Source organism: Melozone crissalis, unplaced genomic scaffold, assembly GCF_028551555.1.
Source record: "Melozone crissalis strain CALT ecotype California unplaced genomic scaffold, PUWL_Pcris_2 ptg000579l_1, whole genome shotgun sequence".
In the NCBI taxonomy this organism is placed as follows: Eukaryota; Metazoa; Chordata; class Aves; order Passeriformes; family Passerellidae; genus Melozone; species Melozone crissalis.
The window spans coordinates 26,296-45,282 of NW_026536266.1; the positions used below are offsets into that span (position 1 = coordinate 26,296).

General features: G+C 60.2%; 1 protein-coding gene across 1 annotated transcript; it reads left to right on the plus strand.

Annotated features, from left to right (window-relative positions):
• The first annotated feature begins 2,894 nt into the window (after positions 1-2,894).
• UBE2Z (ubiquitin conjugating enzyme E2 Z) lies at positions 2,895-15,704 on the plus strand. The gene is made up of 7 exons (XM_054295281.1): positions 2,895-3,220; positions 4,836-4,908; positions 6,505-6,692; positions 7,275-7,386; positions 10,047-10,159; positions 12,696-12,786; positions 15,510-15,704. The coding sequence occupies exons 1-7, from the start codon at positions 2,895-2,897 to the stop codon at positions 15,681-15,683; spliced, it is 1,077 nt and encodes a 358-aa protein (XP_054151256.1). The 3' UTR covers positions 15,684-15,704.
• The last annotated feature ends 3,283 nt before the right edge of the window (positions 15,705-18,987 follow it).

Here is an 18,987-nt window from a genome sequence, read left to right on the forward strand (position 1 = left end):
CCTCTGGGATTTTGGGAGAGGCAGCCGCGCCTCGAAGGAAAGGGAGCCCGGAGGGAGCTTGGCTCGTTACCAGCTTGGAGTAATTAAATTAATTAACGCAGCAGCCGCTGCTTTGCCCAGAGCCTGGGGCAGCGGCTGCGACCTTGCTGGGAATGGGGACACATTCCTGGGAATGGGACACGGGGAATGGTGGCTCTGTGTGGGGACATTCCTGGGAATGGGACACAGGGAATGGTGGCTCTGTGTGGGGACATTCCTGGGAATGGGACACAGGGAATGGTGGCTCTGTGTGGGGACGTTCCTGGGAATGGGACACGGGGAATGGTGGCTCTGTGTGGGGACATTCCTGGGAATGGGACACGGGGAATGGTGGCTCTGTATGGGGACATTCCTGGGGACATTCCTGGGGGTGGGACACGGGGAATGGTGGCTCTGTGTGGGGACATTGCTGGGGATGGGACACGGGGAATGGTGGCTCTGTGTGGGGACATTCCTGGGGGTGGGACACGGGGAATGGTGGCTCTGTGTGGGGACATTCCTGGGGACATTCCTGGGGATGGGACACGGGGAATGGTGGCTCTGTGTGGGGACGTTCCTGGGGATGGGACACGGGGAATGGTGGCTCTGTGTGGGGACATTCCTGGGGATGGGACAGGGGGAATGGTGGCTCTGTGTGGGGACATTCCTGGGGACATTCCTGGGAATGGGACACGGGGAATGGTGGCTCTGTGTGGGGACGTTCCTGGGGACATTCCTGGGAATGGGACACGGGGGATGGTGGCTCTGTGTGGGGACATTCCTGGGGATGGGACACGGGGGATGGTGGCTCTGTGTGGGGACGTTCCTGGGGACATTCCTGGGGGTGGGACACGGGGATGGATGATGGAATTCCTGAAGGGCTTGAGGAGAGCTCGGCTCAGAAGTCCCCGAGGTCTGGGGGAAGGTTTGGCTGTGGACACGGGGGGCTCTGGGAGAGGGACAATGGGACAATGCCCTGGGTTGGGTTGTGCGTGACCCCGCACAGGGACAGCCCTGTGGGAACGGCTCCAGAGCAGCAACAGCAACAACAGCAACAGCAACGGCAACAACAACAACAACAACAGCAACAACAACAGCAACAACAACAACAGCAACAACAACAGCAACAACAGCCACAACAACAGCAACAGCAACAACAACAACAGCAACAACAACAACAACAACAACAACAACAGCAACAACAACAACGCTGTTACTGGGCTGGGTTACAGTAATCCTCTGGGAACAACGGGAAACAGAACTGCCGGGGTGCACAATTCCCGGGATAGACAATTCCCGGGATAGACAATTCCCGGGATACAGAATTCCTGGGAATGGGATACACAATTCCTGCGATGCACAATTCCCGGGATAGACAATTCCTGGGATACACAATTCCTGCGATGCACAATTCCCGGGATAGACAATTCTGGGGATACACAATTCCCGGGAACAGGAAACACAACTCCCGGGATGCACAATTCCCGGGAAACACAATTCCCGGGATACACAATTCCCGGGAATGGGATACACAATTCCTGTGATGCACAATTCCGGGGATACACAATTCCCGGGATACACAATTCCTGTGATGCACAATTCCCGGAATACACAATTCCTGGGATACAGAATTCCTGGGGTACACAATTCCTGGGATACAGAATTCCCGGGATAGACAATTCCCGGGATACACAATTCCTGCGATGCACAATTCCCGGGATAGACAATTCCTGGGAATGGGATACACAATTCCCGGGATACAGAATTCCCGGTGTCCCCAGGATGGGATGCAGCCCTGGCACAGCTGCCCAGGCACAGCCGGAGGGGAGGTGACACTTGGATCCTGGAACCAGCGAGAAGAAAGGATCCAGCGGGATCGTCCCGTCCCAGGGAATATCCCAAATGGGAGCGGATCCAGCGGGGTGATCCCAAATGGGAGCGGATCCAGCGGGATGATCCCAAATGGGAGCGGATCCAGCGGAGTGATCCCAAATGGAAACAGATCCAGCGGGGTGATCCCAAATGGGAACGGATCCAGCGGGGTGATCCCAAATGGGAACAGATCCAGCGGGGTGATCCCAAATGGGAACGGATCCAGCGGGATGATCCCAAATGGGAGCAGATCCAGCGGGATGATCCCAAATGGAAAAGGATCCAGCGGGGTGATCCCAAATGGAAAAGGATCCAGCGGGGTGATCCCAAATGGGAACGGATCCGGCGGGATGATCCCAAATGGAAAAGGATCCAGCGGGGTGATCCCAAATGGGAGCGGATCCAGCGGGATGATCCCAAATGGGAGCGGATCCAGCGGGGTGATCCCAAATGGAAAAGGATCCAGCGGGGTGATCCCAAATGGGAACGGATCCAGCGGGGTGATCCCAAATGGAAAAGGATCCAGCGGGATGATCCCAAATGGGAACGGATCCAGCGGGATGATCGGGTCCAGCTCCCGGCCCTGCCGGACCCTCCCCATTCCCACCCTGCTGTAACTCTGAGCCTTGTCCAACCGCTCCTGGAGCTCCGGCAGCCCCGGGGCCGTGCCCGTTCCCCGGCCAATGCCGATCCCGGAGGATCTTCCCACCCTTTGTGCTCTCATAACCTCGCCGTTCCCCCAAAACGATAAATTCCCCGAATTCCCAAATTCCCCAAATTGCCCCAAACCCCGATTCCCCGTTTCCCCCTCTCTCCCGCCCGCCGGCCCTCCCGCCCGCCAGGGGGCGCTGTGTCCGCGTCTCCCCGCCCGTCCCCGCTGCGGAGGAGCCGCTCCCGCCGCCGCTCGGTGGTGCCGGGGGCGGGGAGCGTGGGCGGCGCGGGGCCGCTCTGGCCGCGCGCCTCGGTGGTGCGGAGTCCCGGAAGCGGCGCGGGCCGAGGCCGCAATGGCGGAGAGCCCGGCGGCCGAGGACGCGGCCCCGGCCCCGGCCGCGGTGCTGGCGGCGGGCGGCGGCGGCGGCGCCTCCCCGAGCGCCGCCGGCTCCGCGGGCACCCCCGGCGTGTTCATCCCCGCCGAGCTCTGGGCGGCCGCGGGCTTCGGCGCGGCCGCGGCGCCCGGCACCGGCGTGGCCCCCGGTAGCGGCGGCGCCCCGATGGCGGCGGCGGCCGCGGGGGCCGCGCTCCTCACGCACTCCGCCTTCTGGGACCCCACGGTCAGCGGCGACTGGGACAGCGAGCGGCCCAGCCCGGCCTGCCTGCTGCGGATCAAACGGTGAGCGGAGCGGCACCGGCACCGGCAGCGGCACCGGCACCGGCAGCGGCAGCGCGGGGCCCGGGCGCGGGCGTTCGGCTCGGCCCCGCGGCCGGTAACGGGCCCTGCGCCGCACCGGGTACCGGGCACCGGGCATGGGGACAGCGCCGCGCCCTGCCGGTGCCCCGGGACAGACACGGGGACGGGTCCCGGCCCTTCCCGGTGTCCCGGGACAGACACGGGGACGGGTCCCGGCCCTTCCCGGTGCCCCGGGACAGACACGGGGACGGGTCCCGGCCCTTCCCGGTGCCCCGGGACAGACACGGGGACAGGTCCCGGCCCTTCCCGGTGTCCCGGGATAAACACGGGGACAGGTCCCGGCCCTTCCCGGTGCCCCGGGATAAACACGGGGACAGGTCCTGGTCCTTCCCGGTGTCCCGGGACAGACACGGGGACGGGTCCCGGCCCTTCCCGGTGTCCCGGGACAGACACGGGGACAGGTCCCGGCCCTTCCCGGTGTCCCGGGATAAACACAGGGACAGGTCCCGGCCCTTCCCGGTGTCCCGGGATAAACACAGGGACAGGTCCCGGCCCTTCTCGGTGTCCCGGGACAGACACGGGGACGGGTCCCGGCCCTTCCCGGTGTCCCGGGACAGACACGGGGACGGGTCCCGGCCCTTCCCAGTGTCCCGGGATAAACACAGGGACTGGTCCCGGCCCTTCCCGGTGTCCCGGAGCTCTCCGGGACAGGTTTGGGCTGGGAGGGTCCTTGGGCAGGGACGCTTTGCTCTGTCCCAGGGAATTCCCAGCCTGGATCCCCCTGGAATCCCCAGCCTGGGGAGAAGGGAAGGATTCCTGGGAATATCCCGGGAATATCCCGGGAAGGGCCGGGCAGGGACAGGTGAACCCTCCTGCCTCACCTGAGGGAACCCGGGACGAGCTCCCGGCGGAATTCACGGCCGGAATTCCGTTGGATTTTTCATTTTTATTGGAGTTCCTGCTGCTGGAGGTGGGGAAATTCCAAGGGGGGGAGTTCCTGGAGGGATTCCAGGGGGATTCTCAAGGATTCCAGAGGGGATTCCAGCCGGGATTCCCGAGGATTCCAGCCGGGATTCCTGAGAATTCCAGCCAGGATTCCTGAGGATTCCAGCCGGGATTCCCGAGGATTCCAGCCAGGATTCCTGAGAATTCCAGCCGGGATTCCCGAGGATTCCAGCCAGGATTCCCGAGAATTCCAGCCGGGATTCCCGAGGATTCCAGCCAGGATTCCCGAGGATTCCAGCCGGGATTCCCGAGGATTCCAGCCAGGATTCCTGAGGATTCCAGCCGGGATTCCCGAGGATTCCAGCCGGGATTCCTGAGGATTCCAGCCGGGATTCCTGAGAATTCCAGCCAGGATTCCTGAGGATTCCAGCCGGGATTCCCGAGGATTCCAGCCGGGATTCCCGAGGATTCCATGCCTGGGCCGCCTTTGGGGCTCGGCTCGAGGATCTCACCCAGAGCCGGGACCAAAGCTCCGCAGTCCCGGTTTAACTCCCGGTTTAACTCCCGGTTTAACTCCCGATCCAGCCCCATCCCGGCCCGTTCCCGGCTCGTTCCCGGCTCATTCCCGGCTCATTCCCGTTTCCCTTCCCAGGGATATCATGTCCATCTACAAGGAGCCGCCCCCGGGGATGTTCGTGGTGCCCGACCCCCACGACATGACCAAGGTGAGGAGCCCTCGGGGCCCCCAGACCCCAACCCCAAACCCCAAACCCCGGCTGGAATCGCCCTGGGCAGCCTGGGGAGGGTCCGGACCCCCGGGATGGGATCCAGGGGTTTGGGAATGCCGGAGGGTTTGGGAATGCCGGAGCCGTGGAAGCTTTGGGAATGTGGGAGAGTTTGGGACCGCTGGAAGGTCTGGGAATGCCGGAGGGTTTGGGAATGCCGGAGCCGTGGAAGCTTTGGGAATGTGGGAGAGTTTGGGACCGCTGGAAGGTCTGGGAATGCCGGAGGGTTTGGGAATGCTGGAGCCACGGAGAGTCTGGGAACTCCAAAGGGTTTGGGGACGCCGGAGTGTTTTGGAACGCTGGAGGGTTCGGGAGTGCTGGAGGGTTTGGGAATGTTGGAGGGTTTGGGAATGCCGGAGGTTTTGGGAATGCTGGAGGGTCTGGGAACTCTGGAGCCATGGAAGGTCTGGGAGCACCAGAGGGTTTGGAAACGCTGGATGGTTTGGGAATGATGCAGAGTTTGGGAGTGTTGGAGGGTTTGGGAACGCCGGAGGGTTTGGGAATGCTGGAGCCATGGAGGGTTCTGAGAAAGCTGCAGGGTTTGGGAACTCCGAAGGGTTTGGGAATGCTGGAGGTGTGGAGGGTCTGGGAGCGCTGCAGGATTCGGGAATGCTGGAGCCATGGAGGGTTCTGAGAAAGCTGCAGGGTTTGGGAAATCCAAAGGGTTTGGGAACTCCGAAGGGTTTGGGAACTCCAAAGGGTTTGGGAACTCCAAAGGGTTTGGGAACTCCGAAGGGTTTGGGAACTCCAAAGGGTTTGGGAACTCTGAAGGGTTTGGGAACTCCAAAGGGTTTGGGAACTCTGAAGGGTTTGGGAACTCTGAAGGGTTTGGGAATTCTGAAGGGTTTGGGAACTCCAAAGGGTTTGGGAACTCCAAAGGGTTTGGGAACTCCAAAGGGTTTGGGAATGCTGGAGGTGTGGAGGGTCTGGGAGCGCTGCAGGATTCGGGAACGCTGCAGGTGTGGGGAGCCACAGGGTCTGGGAATGCTGGAGAGTTTGGGAATGCTGCAGGATCCGGGAATGCCGCAGGGCTGGGGAATGCTGCAGGGTTTGGGAACGCCACAGACCTGGGGAGCTGCAGGGTTTGGGGATGCTGGAGCCGTGCAGGGTTTGGGAGCGCTGCAGGATCCGGGAATGCCGCAGGTGTGGGCAATGCTGCAGGGTTTGGGAATGCTGGAGGGTTTGGGGATGCTGCAGGGTTTGGGGATGCTGCAGGGTTTGGGGATGCTGCAGGGTTTGGGAGCCCTGCAGGGTTCGGGGACGCCGCAGGTGTGGGGAGCTGCAGGGTTTGGGAATGCTGGAGCCCTGCAGGGTTCGGGAACGCCGCAGGTGTGGGGGATGCTGCAGGGTTTGGGAATGCTGGAGCCCTGCAGGGTTCGGGAACGCCGCAGGTGTGGGGGATGCTGCAGGGTTCAGGAATGCTGGAGGGTTCGGGAGCCCTGCAGGGTTCGGGGATGCTGCAGGTGTGGGGAACGCTGCAGGGTTCGGGAGCCCTGCAGGGTTCGGGGACGCCGCAGGTGTGGGCTGTCCCCGCAGATCCACGCGCTGATCACGGGCCCCTTCGACACCCCGTACGAGGGCGGCTTCTTCCTGTTCCTGTTCCGCTGCCCGCCCGACTACCCCATCCACCCGCCCCGCGTCAAGCTCATGACCACGGGCAACAACACCGTCAGGTTCAACCCCAACTTCTACCGCAACGGCAAGGTCTGCCTCAGCATCCTGGGGTAAGCCGGGCTTAACGGGGTGCCTCAGTGCCCTGGGGTAAGCTGGGCTTAGGGTCTGCCTCAGCATCCTGGGGTAAGCCGGGCTTAACGGGGTGCCTCAGTGCCCTGGGGTAAGCTGGGCTTAGGGTCTGCCTCAGCATCCTGGGGTGAGCTGGGATTAAAGGGGTGCCTCGGTGTCCTGGGATAAGCAGGGTTTAGGGTCTGCCTCAGCATCCTGGGGTAAGCCGGGCTTAACGGGGTGCCTCAGTGCCCTGGGGTAAGCTGGGCTTAGGGTCTGCCTCAGCATCCTGGGGTGAGCTGGGATTAAAGGGGTGCCTCAGTGCCCTGGGGTAAGCGGGGTTTAGGGTCTGCCTCAGCATCCTGGGGTGAGCTGGGATTAAAGGGGTGCCTCGGTGTCCTGGGGCGAGGCTGAGCTCGGGCTCTGCTCTCAGCTGAGCACGGACACAAGGACAGCACAGTTTGGGCCGTGCTGGACAAGCCTGGGTCCAGGCTCAGGCCCAGCCGTGCTCCCCGGGTCTCTGGGCTCTGTCAGAGGCGGGGACGGTGCTCTGGGTTAATTAGTGACTCAGTTAATTGGCCCAGCACGTGGACGGGCCCGGCCTGGAGCCCGGCCCAGAGCATCTCGTCGGTGCTGATCTCCATCCAGTCGCTGATGACCGAGAACCCGTACCACAACGAGCCCGGCTTCGAGCAGGTCAGGCTGGGCTGGGGCTGGCACTGCGACTGGGACTGGCTGGGATTGGGACTGGGACTGGGATTATAGCCTGGGACTGACTGGGATTGCAGCCTGGGACTGGGATTGCAGCCTGGGACTGGCTGGGATTGCAGCCTGGAACTGGGATTGCAGCCTGGGACTGACTGGGATTGCAGCCTGGGACTGGGATTGCAGCCTGGAACTGGGATTGCAGCCTGGGACTGACTGGGATTGCAGCCTGGGACTGACTGGGATTGCAGCCTGGGACTGGGATTGCAGCCTGGAACTGGGATTGCAGCCTGGAACTGGGATTGCAGCCTGGGACTGACTGGGATTGCAGCCTGGAACTGGGATTGGAGCCTGGGACTGACTGGGATTGCAGCCTGGGACTGGGATTGCAGCCTGGGACTGGGATTGGAGCCTGGGACTGGGATTGCAGCCTGGGACTGACTGGGATTGCAGCCTGGAACTGGGATTGGAGCCTGGGACTGACTGGGATTGCAGCCTGGAACTGGGATTGCAGCCTGGGACTGACTGGGATTGCAGCCTGGAACTGGGATTGGAGCCTGGAACTGGGATTGGAGCCTGGGACTGGGATTGGAGCCTGGGACTGGGATTGCAGCCTGGAACTGACTGGGATTGCAGCCTGGAACCGGGATTGCAGCCTGGGACTGGGATTGCAGCCTGGAACTGGGATTGCAGCCTGGAACTGACTGGGATTGCAGCCTGGGACTGACTGGGATTGCAGCCTGGAACTGGGATTGCAGCCTGGGACTGGGATTGCAGCCTGGGACTGACTGGGATTGGAGCCTGGGACTGGGATTGGAGCCTGGAACTGGGATTGGAGCCTGGAATTGGGATTGCAGCCTGGGACTGACTGGGATTGCAGCCTGGAACTGACTGGGATTGCAGCCTGGGACTGACTGGGATTGCAGCCTGGGACTGGGATTGCAGCCTGGGACTGGGATTGCAGCCTGGAACTGGGATTGCAGCCTGGGACTGGGATTGCAGCCTGGAACTGGGATTGGAGCCTGGGACTGACTGGGATACGGGCTGGGACTGACTGGGATTGCAGCCTGGAACTGGGATTGCAGCCTGGGACTGAGATTGCAGCCTGGAACTGGGATTGCAGCCTGGGACTGGGATTGCAGCCTGGAACTGGGATTGGAGCCTGGAACTGGGATTGCAGCCTGGAACTGGGATTGCAGCCTGGGACTGACTGGGATACGGGCTGGGACTGACTGGGAACCCAGCCTGGAACTGGGATTGCAGCCTGGGACTGGGATTGCAGCCTGGGACTGACTGGGATTGCAGCCTGGAACTGGGATTGCAGCCTGGGACTGACTGGGATACGGGCTGGGACTGACTGGGAACCCAGCCTGGAACTGGGATTGCAGGCAGGGGCTGGCTGGGATCCCAGCCTGGAATTAACGGGGATTGTAGCCTGGAATTAATTGGGATCTCAGCCTGGAATTAACGGGGATTGTAGCCTGGAATTAATTGGGATCTCAGCCTGGAATTAACGGGGATTGTAGCCTGGAATTAACTGGGATTGTAGCCTGGAATTAATCGGGATCTCAGCCTGGAATTAAAGGGGATTCCAGCCTGGAATTAACTGGGATTCCAGCCTGGAATTAACTGGGATTCCAGCCTGGAATTAATCGGGATCTCAGCCTGGAATTAACAGGGATTCCAGCCTGGAATTAACTGGGATTGTAGCCTGGAATTAACTGGGATTCCAACCTGGAATTAATCGGGATCTCAGCCTGGAATTAACTGGGATCTCAGCCTGGAATTAACTGGGATTGTAGCCTGGAATTAACTGGGATCGTAGCCTGGAATTAATCGGGATCTCAGCCTGGAATTAACTGGGATCTCAGCCTGGAATTAATCGGGATCTCAGCCTGGAATTAACTGGGATCTCAGCCTGGAATTAATCGGGATCTCAGCCTGGAATTAACAGGGATTGTAGCCTGGAATTAACGGGGATTCCAGCCTGGAATTAACTGGGATTGTAGCCTGGAATTAACTGGGATTCCAGCCTGGAATTAATTGGGATCTCAGCCTGGAATTAACTGGGATTGTAGCCTGGAATTAACTGGGATTCCAGCCTGGAATTAATCGGGATCTCAGCCTGGAATTAACTGGGATTCCAGCCTGGAATTAACTGGGATTGTAGCCTGGAATTAACTGGGATTGTAGCCTAGAATTAATCGGGATCTCAGCCTGGAATTAACAGGGATTCCAGCCTGGAATTAACTGGGATTGTAGCCTGGAATTAACTGGGATTCCAGCCTGGAATTAATTGGGATCTCAGCCTGGAATTAATTGGGATCTCAGCCTGGAATTAACTGGGATCTCAGCCTGGAATTAACTGGGATTGTAGCCTGGAATTAACTGGGATCTCAGCCTGGAATTAATCGGGATCTTAGCCTGGAATTAACGGGGATTGTAGCCTGGAATTAACTGGGATTCCAGCCTGGAATTAACTGGGATTGTAGCCTGGAATTAACTGGGATTCCAGCCTGGAATTAATCGGGATCTCAGCCTGGAATTAACTGGGATTCCAGCCTGGAATTAATCGGGATCTCAGCCTGGAATTAACGGGGAGCCCAGTCTGGAACTGGGCCCTGCCCTGCCCTGCCCCTGTGTGTCCCCAGGAGCGGCACCCCGGGGACAGCAAGAACTACAACGAGTGCATCCGGCACGAGACCATCCGCGTGGCCGTGTGCGACATGCTGGAGGGGAAGTGCCCCTGCCCCGAGCCCCTGCGGTACGGACGGACCCGGGGACATTGGGGACACGGGGACAGACATGGGGACAGACATGGGGACATGGGGACATGAGGGGAAAGGGCCCCTGCCCCGAGCCCCTGCGGTACGGACGGACCCGGGGACATTGGGGACACGGGGACAGACATGGGGACAGACATGGGGACATGGGGACATGAGGGGAAAGGGCCCCTGCCCCGAGCCCCTGCGGTACGGACGGACACGGGGACATTGGGGACAGCTCCAGGGGGACCAGGGGACATCAGGATCCGTTCCCAGCCGTCGTTCCCGAATTCCCGGGAGCGGAAATGTGGGAATGCGCGGGACGAGCTCTGGGGGAAACATCCCCAGAAAGTGTCTGGGAGGAGGGAGGGGAGCGCAGCGGCTGCGGCCGGGTCCCCTGGCTCTGTGCCCTGCCCTGGCTCTGTCCCCTCTGTCCCCTCCCTGGGCTCTGTCCCCTGCCCAGGCCGTGCCAGCAGGACGGGGCTGCCACCCCTGTGTCCCCTCGGGCCGTGGTGACCGTGTTCCCTGTGTCCCCTGTGTCCCCTGTGTCCCCTGTGTCCCCTGTGTCCCTGTGTCCCTGTGTCCCCTGTGTCCCCTCGGGCCATGGTGACCGTGTTCCCTGTGTCCCCTGTGTCCCCTGTGTCCCCTCGGGCCATGGTGACCGTGTCCCTGTGTCCCTGTGTCCCCTGGGGCCATGGTGACCGTGTCCCTGTGTCCCCTGTGTCCCTGTGTCCCCTGTGTCCCCTCGGGCCATGGTGACCGTGTCCCTGTGTCCCCTGTGTCCCCTTGGGCCATGGTGACCGTGTCCCCTGTGTCCCCTGTGTCCCCTGTGTCCCCTTGGGCCGTGGTGACCGTGTCCCCTGTGTCCCCTGTGTCCCTGTGTCCCCTTGGGCCGTGGTGACCGTGTCCCCTGTGTCCCCTGTGTCCCCTGTGTCCCTGTGTCCCCTGTGTCCCCTGTGTCCCCTGTGTCCCCTTGGGCCGTGGTGACCGTGTCCCCTGTGTCCCCTGTGTCCCTGTGTCCCCTGTGTCCCCTGTGTCCCCTCGGGCCATGGTGACCGTGTCCCCTGTGTCCCCTGTGTCCCCAGGGGCCGTGGTGACCGTGTCCCCTGTGTCCCTGTGTCCCCTGTGTCCCCTGTGTCCCCTGGGGCCGTGGTGACCGTGTCCCCTGTGTCCCTGTGTCCCCTGTGTCCCCTGGGGCCATGGTGACCGTGTCCCCTGTGTCCCTGTGTCCCCTGTGTCCCTGTGTCCCCTCGGGCCATGGTGACCGTGTCCCTGTGTCCCTGTGTCCCCTGTGTCCCCTTGGGCCGTGGTGACCGTGTCCCCTGTGTCCCCTGTGTCCCTGTGTCCCCTGTGTCCCCTGTGTCCCCTCGGGCCATGGTGACCGTGTCCCTGTGTCCCTGTGTCCCCTGTGTCCCCTCGGGCCATGGTGACCGTGTCCCCCGTGTCCCCTGTGTCCCGTGTGTCCCCTGTGTCCCTGTGTCCCCTGTGTCCCCTCGGGCCATGGTGACCGTGTCCCTGTGTCCCTGTGTCCCCTGGGGCCATGGTGACCGTGTCCCCTGTGTCCCCTGTGTCCCCTGTGTCCCTGTGTCCCCTGTGTCCCCTGGGGCCGTGGTGACCGTGTCCCCTGTGTCCCCTGTGTCCCCTGTGTCCCCTCGGGCCATGGTGACCGTGTCCCCTGTGTCCCCTGTGTCCCCTGTGTCCCCTGTGTCCCCTGGGGCCGTGGTGACCGTGTCCCCTGTGTCCCCTGTGTCCCCTGTGTCCCCTTGGGCCATGGTGACCGTGTCCCCTGTGTCCCCTGTGTCCCTGTGTCCCCTGTGTCCCGTTGGGCCATGGTGACCGTGTCCCTGTGTCCCCTGTGTCCCCTCGGGCCATGGTGACCGTGTCCCTGTGTCCCCTGTGTCCCCTGTGTCCCCTCGGGCCATGGTGACCGTGTCCCCTGTGTCCCCTGTGTCCCTGTGTCCCCTGTGTCCCCTCGGGCCATGGTGACCGTGTCCCCTGTGTCCCCTGTGTCCCTGTGTCCCCTGTGTCCCGTTGGGCCATGGTGACCGTGTCCCTGTGTCCCTGTGTCCCCTGGGGCCATGGTGACCGTGTCCCCTGTGTCCCCTGTGTCCCCTGTGTCCCCTGTGTCCCCTGGGGCCATGGTGACCGTGTCCCCTGTGTCCCCTGTGTCCCGTGTGTCCCCTGTGTCCCCTCGGGCCATGGTGACCGTGTCCCTGTGTCCCCTGTGTCCCCTGTGTCCCCTGTGTCCCCTCGGGCCATGGTGACCGTGTCCCTGTGTCCCCTGTGTCCCCTGTGTCCCCTGTGTCCCCTCGGGCCATGGTGACCGTGTCCCTGTGTCCCCTGTGTCCCCTGGGGCCATGGTGACCGTGTCCCCTGTGTCCCTGTGTCCCTGTGTCCCCTGTGTCCCCTGGGGCCATGGTGACCGTGTCCCTGTGTCCCCTGTGTCCCCTGGGGCCGTGGTGACCGTGTCCCCTGTGTCCCCTGTGTCCCCTGGGGCCATGGTGACCGTGTCCCCCGTGTCCCCTGTGTCCCCAGGGGCGTCATGGAGAAATCCTTCATGGAGTACCTGGACTTCTACGAGGGCGTCTGCAAGGAGAGGCTGCACCTGCAGGGCCAGACCATGCAGGTGAGGGGGACACACGGCTGGGGCACAGCTGGGGCACAGCTGGGGACAGGGACACAGCTGGGCACAGCTGGGGCACAGCTGGGGACAGGGACACAGCTGGGCACAGCTGGGCCTGGGGCTGAGCCCGGACAGATGTGCAGCGCCGGGGGAATTCAGGGACGGGATCCACGTTCTCCTGGGGGAGTTCCAGGATCCTGTCCTGCAGGAATTCCAAGATCCTGTCCCGGGGAATTTCAGGATCCTCTCCAGGGGAGTTCCAGGATCCCGTCCTGCAGGAATTCAAAGATCTTATCCAGGGGGAATTCAAGGGTGGGGTGTTCTCCAGGGAGAGTTTCAGGATCCTCTCTAGGGGGAATCTGAGAAGACAGAGGGAACCTCAGGATCGTGTCCAGGGGGAATTTAATGATCCTGTCCTGGGGAATTCCGAGATCCTCTCCAGGAGAATTTCAAGCACCCTTTCCAGGGGGAGTTCCAGGATCCTTCCCAGTGGAGTTTTGGGGATGTTCACCAGAGGGAATTCCAGGATCCTCTCCAGGGGGAATTCAAGCATCCTGTCCAGGGGGAGTTCCAGGATCCTTCCCAGTGGGGTTTCAGGACCCTCTCCCGCCATGCTGGGATTTCCCTGTGGAATTCTCCCCGTCCCTTCTCCCAGAGCCCCCCACCCCTCACTCCTCTCTGGTTTTCCCCGTTCCCCCCTCACTCCCATCCGTTCCCCCTCACTCCCGTCCTTTCCCCCCCCCATTCCCGTCTGTTTTTCCCATTCCCCCCTTACTCCTCTCTGCTTTTCCCCCTCACCCCTCTCTGTTTCCCCATTCCCCCCTCACTCCTGTCTGGTTTCCCCCCTCACCCCGGTCTGTTTTTCCCATTCCGCCCCTCACTCCCGTCTGTTTCCCCCCGCTCCCAGGACCCGTTTGCCTGTCTGGTTTTTCCCCATTCCCCCTCACTCCCGTCCGTTCCCCCATTCCCCCTCACTCCCGTCTGTTTTTCCTCATTCCCCCTCACTCCCGTCCGTTTCCCCGCTCCAGGACCCGTTTGCCTGTCTGGTTTTTCCCCATTCCCCCTCACTCCCGTCCGTTCCCCCATTCCCCCTCACTCCCGTCTGTTTTTCCCCATTCCCCCCTCACTCCCGTCCGTTCCCCCATTCCCCCTCACTCCCGTCTGTTTTTCCCCATTCCCCCTCACTCCCGTCCGTTCCCCCATTCCCCCTCACTCCCGTCTGTTTTTCCCCATTCCCCCCTCACTCCCGTCCGTTCCCCCATTCCCCCTCACTCCCGTCTGTTTTTCCCCATTCCCCCTCACTCCCGTCCGTTCCCCATTCCCCTCACTCCCGTCTGTTTTTCCCCATTCCCCCCTCACTCCCGTCCGTTCCCCCCTCACTCCCGTCCGTTCCCCCATTCCCCCTCACCCCGGTCTGTTTTTCCTCATTCCCCCCTCACTCCCGTCCGTTTCCCCGCTCCAGGACCCGTTTGCCTGTCTGTTTTTCCCCGTTCCCCCTCACTCCCGTCCGTTCCCCCCCTCACTCCGGTTTGTTTTCCCCGTTCCCCCCTCACTCCCGTCTGTTTTTCTCCATTCCCCCCTCACTCCGCCCGTTTCCCCCTCACTCCGGTCTGTTTTCCCCGTTTCCCCCTCACTCCGGTCTGTTTTCCCCGTTTCCCCCTCACTCCGGTCTGTTTTCCCCGTTTCCCCCCTCACTCCGGTCTGTTTTCCCCGTTTCCCCCTCACTCCGGTCTGTTTTCCCCGTTTCCCCCTCACTCCGGTCTGTTTTCCCCGTTTCCCCCTCACTCCGGTCTGTTTTCCCCGTTCCCCCCTCACTCCGGTCTGTTTTCCCCGTTTCCCCCCTCACTCCCGCCCGTTTCCCCTCACTCCGGTCTGTTTCCCCATTCCCCCTCACTCCGGTCTGCTTTCCCCGTTTCCCCCTCACTCCCGTCTGTTTTCCCCCGTTCCCCCCGTCACTCCCGCCCGTTTCCCCCTCACTCCGGTTTGTTTTTCCCCGTTCCCCCCTCACTCCGGTCTGTTTTTCTCCATTTCCCCCTCACTCCGGTCTGTTTTTCTCCGTTTCCCCCTCACTCCGGTCTGTTTTCCCCATTCCCCCTCACTCCGGTCTGCTTCCCCCGTTCCCCCCTCACTCCCGCCCGTTTCCCCCTCACTCCGGTCTGCTTTCCCCGTTCCCCCCTCACTCCGGTCTGTTTTTCTCCGTTTCCCCCTCACTCCGGTCTGTTTTCCCCGTTCCCCCTCACTCCGGTCTGCTTCCCCCGTTCCCCCCTCACTCCCGCCCGTTTCCCCCTCACTCCGGTCTGCTTTCCCCGTTCCCCCCTCACTCCCGCCCGTTTCCCCCCTCACTCCGGTCTGTTTTCCCCGTTCCCCCCTCACTCCGGTCTGTTTTCCCCGTTCCCCCCTCACTCCGGTCTGCTTTCCCGTTCCCCCTCACTCCCGTCCGTTCCCCCTCACTCCGGTTTGTTTTTCCCCGTTTCCCCCTCACTCCGGTCTGTTTTCCCCGTTCCCCCTCACTCCGGTCTGTTTTCCCCGTTCCCCCCTCACTCCCGCCCGTTTCCCCTCACTCCGGTCTGTTTTCCCCATTCCCCCTCACTCCGGTCTGTTTTCCCCGTTCCCCCCTCACTCCCGTCCGTTTCCCCCCTCACTCCGGTCTGTTTTCCCGTTCCCCCTCACTCCGGTCTGTTTTCCCGTTCCCCCCTCACTCCCGTCCGTTTCCCCCTCGCTCCCAGGACCCGTTCGGGGAGAAGCGCGGCCACTTCGATTACCAGGCGCTGCTGGGGCGGCTGCAGGCGCTGCGGGCGCGGCTGCAGGAGCGGCAGCAGCAGCAGGACAGCGCCGACATGGACTCGGAGAGCAGCTCCTCGGAGGCCGAGCCCGAGCCCCCGGGCGGCCCCCGCGCCTAGCGCGGCCCGGCCCGGCCGGGACTGCGGCACAGCCGGGCCGGGGCCGCCTCCGCCTCCGCCTCCTCCGCACCCCCGCCTTCATCCCCGCCTCCATCCGCCCCGAGGAGAACCCCCAAAACAGAGACAAAGCCCAGCTCGGGACAGGCTCCTCTCGGACAAAGGTACTTCCTGGCATGTGGCATCAGGTTGTTTATGGGGTTTTTTGGACAGCACCTGCGCTGGTTGGGGTTTTTTTTTTTTGTTGTTGTTGGTTTTTTGGGTTTTTTTGGGGTTTTTTTTTTTTTGGTTTTTGTTTTGATTTTTTTTTTTTTTTTCCAAGGTTATTATTTTTTTTTCTTTCTTTTTTTTCCTCCGTTCTATTAAAGAATGAGCTCCAGACTGCAAATCCTTGAGAGCTTTTGTGCTCCTGGGCAGGGAGGGAGCCCCGGTGGGTTTGGGGAGAGCTGGGGCCTCCCTGGTGTCTCTCTTCTAGGCAGACCAAAGATAGAGGAATTCTCCCTGCTGGAATTTGGGGCTCTGCCCCAGCCCCCGGGGCCCTTTGGAGACTTCATGTGCAGAGTGGGAACTGCAGGAGCCCCTGGATTTGTGCAGCCTGGAGGTTTGGGCGAGGGAGGATGAGATCGGGTTGTTTGTTTGCGTGATGTTGAATTCAGCCTTTTTTGGGAGGGGTTCTCTCCCGCCGGAGCCGTGCTGGAATTCTCTGCTTCGCCCCTCGGGTCGGCGTCACCTGCAGTGTCCCCTCCTGTCCCCTCCCTGGCTGCGCCACCCCGTGGGACAATGCCGGCGGGCTCTGGGACAGCCAAACTCGCTCCTTTGCCAAACCGTGTGAAATCCTGCGGTTTTGGGGCTGCCGGGAGCCCGTTTTTGGCAGATGTGCGCTGTGGGTGGCACGGAGAGGTGGCAGTGGCAGTGCCAGCCTTCCCCAGCCCGGCCTGGAGGTGGCAATTGCCACTGGAGCAGGAGATCAAGGCTTCGCGTTTCATTGCAGGGACACGAAATTGCACCAAATCCTGCCCCAAAATCCTGCCCCAAAATCCTCAACCAAATCCTGCCCCAAAATCCTGCCCCAAAATCCGCCAAATCCTGCCCCAAAATCCTGCCCCAAATTCTGCACCAAAATCCTGCCCCAAAATCCGCCAAATCCTGCCCAAAATCCTCAACCAAATCCTGCCAAAATCCTGCCTAAAATCCACCAAATCCTGCCCCAAAATCCACCAAATCCTGCCCCAAATCCTGCACCAAATTCTGCACCAAATCCTGCCCAAAATCCATCAAATCCTGCCCCAAAATCCACCAAATCCTGCCCAAAATCCACCAAATCCTGCCCAAAATCCTGCACCAAAATCCACCAAATCCTGCCCCAAATCCTGCACCAAATTCTGCACCAAATCCTGCCCAAAATCCATCAAATCCTGCCCCAAAATCCTGCACCAAATCCTGCCCAAATCCACCAAATCCTGCACCAAATTCTGCCCAAAATCCACCAAATCCTGCCCAAAATCCACCAAATCCTGCCCAAAATCCTGCACCAAAATCCTGCCCAAAATCCACCAAAATCCTGCCCAAAATCCACATCAAATCCTGCCCAAAATCCACCAAATCCTGCCCAAAATCCTGCCCAAAATCCTGCACCAAATCCTGCCAAAATCCTGCACCAAAATCCACCAATCCTGCCCCAAATCCTGCACCAAATCCTGCCCAAAATCACCAAATCCTGCTCAAAATCCTGCACCAAATCCTGCCCAAAATCCACCAAATCCTGCCCCAAATCCTGCACCAAAATCCTGCACCAAATCCTGCCCAAAATCCATCAAATCCTGCCCCAAAATCCACCAAATCCTGCCCAAAATCCATCAAATCCTGCCCCAAAATCCACCAAATCCTGCCCAAAATCCTGCACCAAATCCTGCCCAAAATCCTGCACCAAATCCTGCCCAAAATCCACCAAATCCTGCCCAAAATCCACCAAATCCTGCCCAAAATCCACCAAATCCTGCCCCAAATCCTGCCCAAATTCCCTCCGCACCAGTTGGGCCCAGTTTGGATCCTGCTGGTGCTGGGAGAAGTTCCAGCCTGGATCCTCATCCCGAGGGGCAGCAGGAGCCCAAATCCCACAAATTCCCCAAATCCCCCAAATTCCCCAAATCCCCCAAATCCCCCAAATTCCCCAAATTCCCCAAATTCCCTGGGAGGATTCGGGGTTGCAGCAGCAGCAGGAAGGTGGGAAACGGGGAATTCCTCAGGTGGGAAATGGGGAATTTTCCTGGTTGGAAATGTGGATTTCCCTGGTGGAAAATGGGGAATTTTCTGGTGGGAAATGGGGAATTTTCTGGTAGGAAACAGGGAGTTTTCCTGGTGGGAAATGAGGAATTTTCCTGGTTGGAAATGTGGATATCCCTGGTGGAAAACGGGGAATTTTCTGGTTGGAAATGGGGAATGTCCCTGGTGGGAAATGGGAATTTCCCTGGTTGGAAATTTCCCTGGTGGGAAATGGGAATTTCCATGGTGGGAAATGAGGAATTTTCTTGGTTGGAAATGTGGATTTCCCTGGTAGGAAACGGGGAATTTTCCTGCTGAGAAATGGGAATTTTCCAGGTGGGAAATGTTTCAAGTGAGAAATGGGGAATTTCCCTGGTAGGAAATTGGGAATTTTCCAGGTGGAAAATGGGGAATTTTCCTGGTTTAAAATGGGAATCTTCTTGCTGGGAATGGGAATTTCCGTGGTGGGAAATGAGGAATTTTCCTGGTTGGAATGTGGATTTCCCTGGTAGGAAATGGGGAATTTTCCTGGTTTAAATGGGAATTTTCCTGCTGGGAAATGGCGAATTTTCCAGGTGAGAAATGGGGAATTTTCCCTGGTGGGAAATGGGGATTTTCCTGATGAGAAATGGGAATTTCCAGGTGGGAATTTTCCCTGGTGGGAAATGGGAATTTTCCTGGTAGGAAATGGGGAACTTTCCTCTTTGGAAATGGGAAATTTCCGTGGTGGGAAATGGGAATTTCCGTGGTGGGAAATGAGAATTTCCTTGGTAGAAAATGGGGAATTTTCCTGGTGAGAAATGGGAATTTCCATGGTGGGAAATGAGGAATTTTCCTGGTTAGAAATGTGGATTTCCTGGTAGGAAACGGAGAATTTTCCAGGTGGGAAATGGGAATTTTCCTGATAAGAAATGGGAATTTCCAGGTGGGAATTTTCCCTGGTGGGAATGGGGATTTTCCTGCTGGGAAATGGGGAACTTTCCTCGTTGGAAATGGGAATTTCCGTGGTGGGAAATGAGAATTTCCTTGATAGAAAATGGGGAAT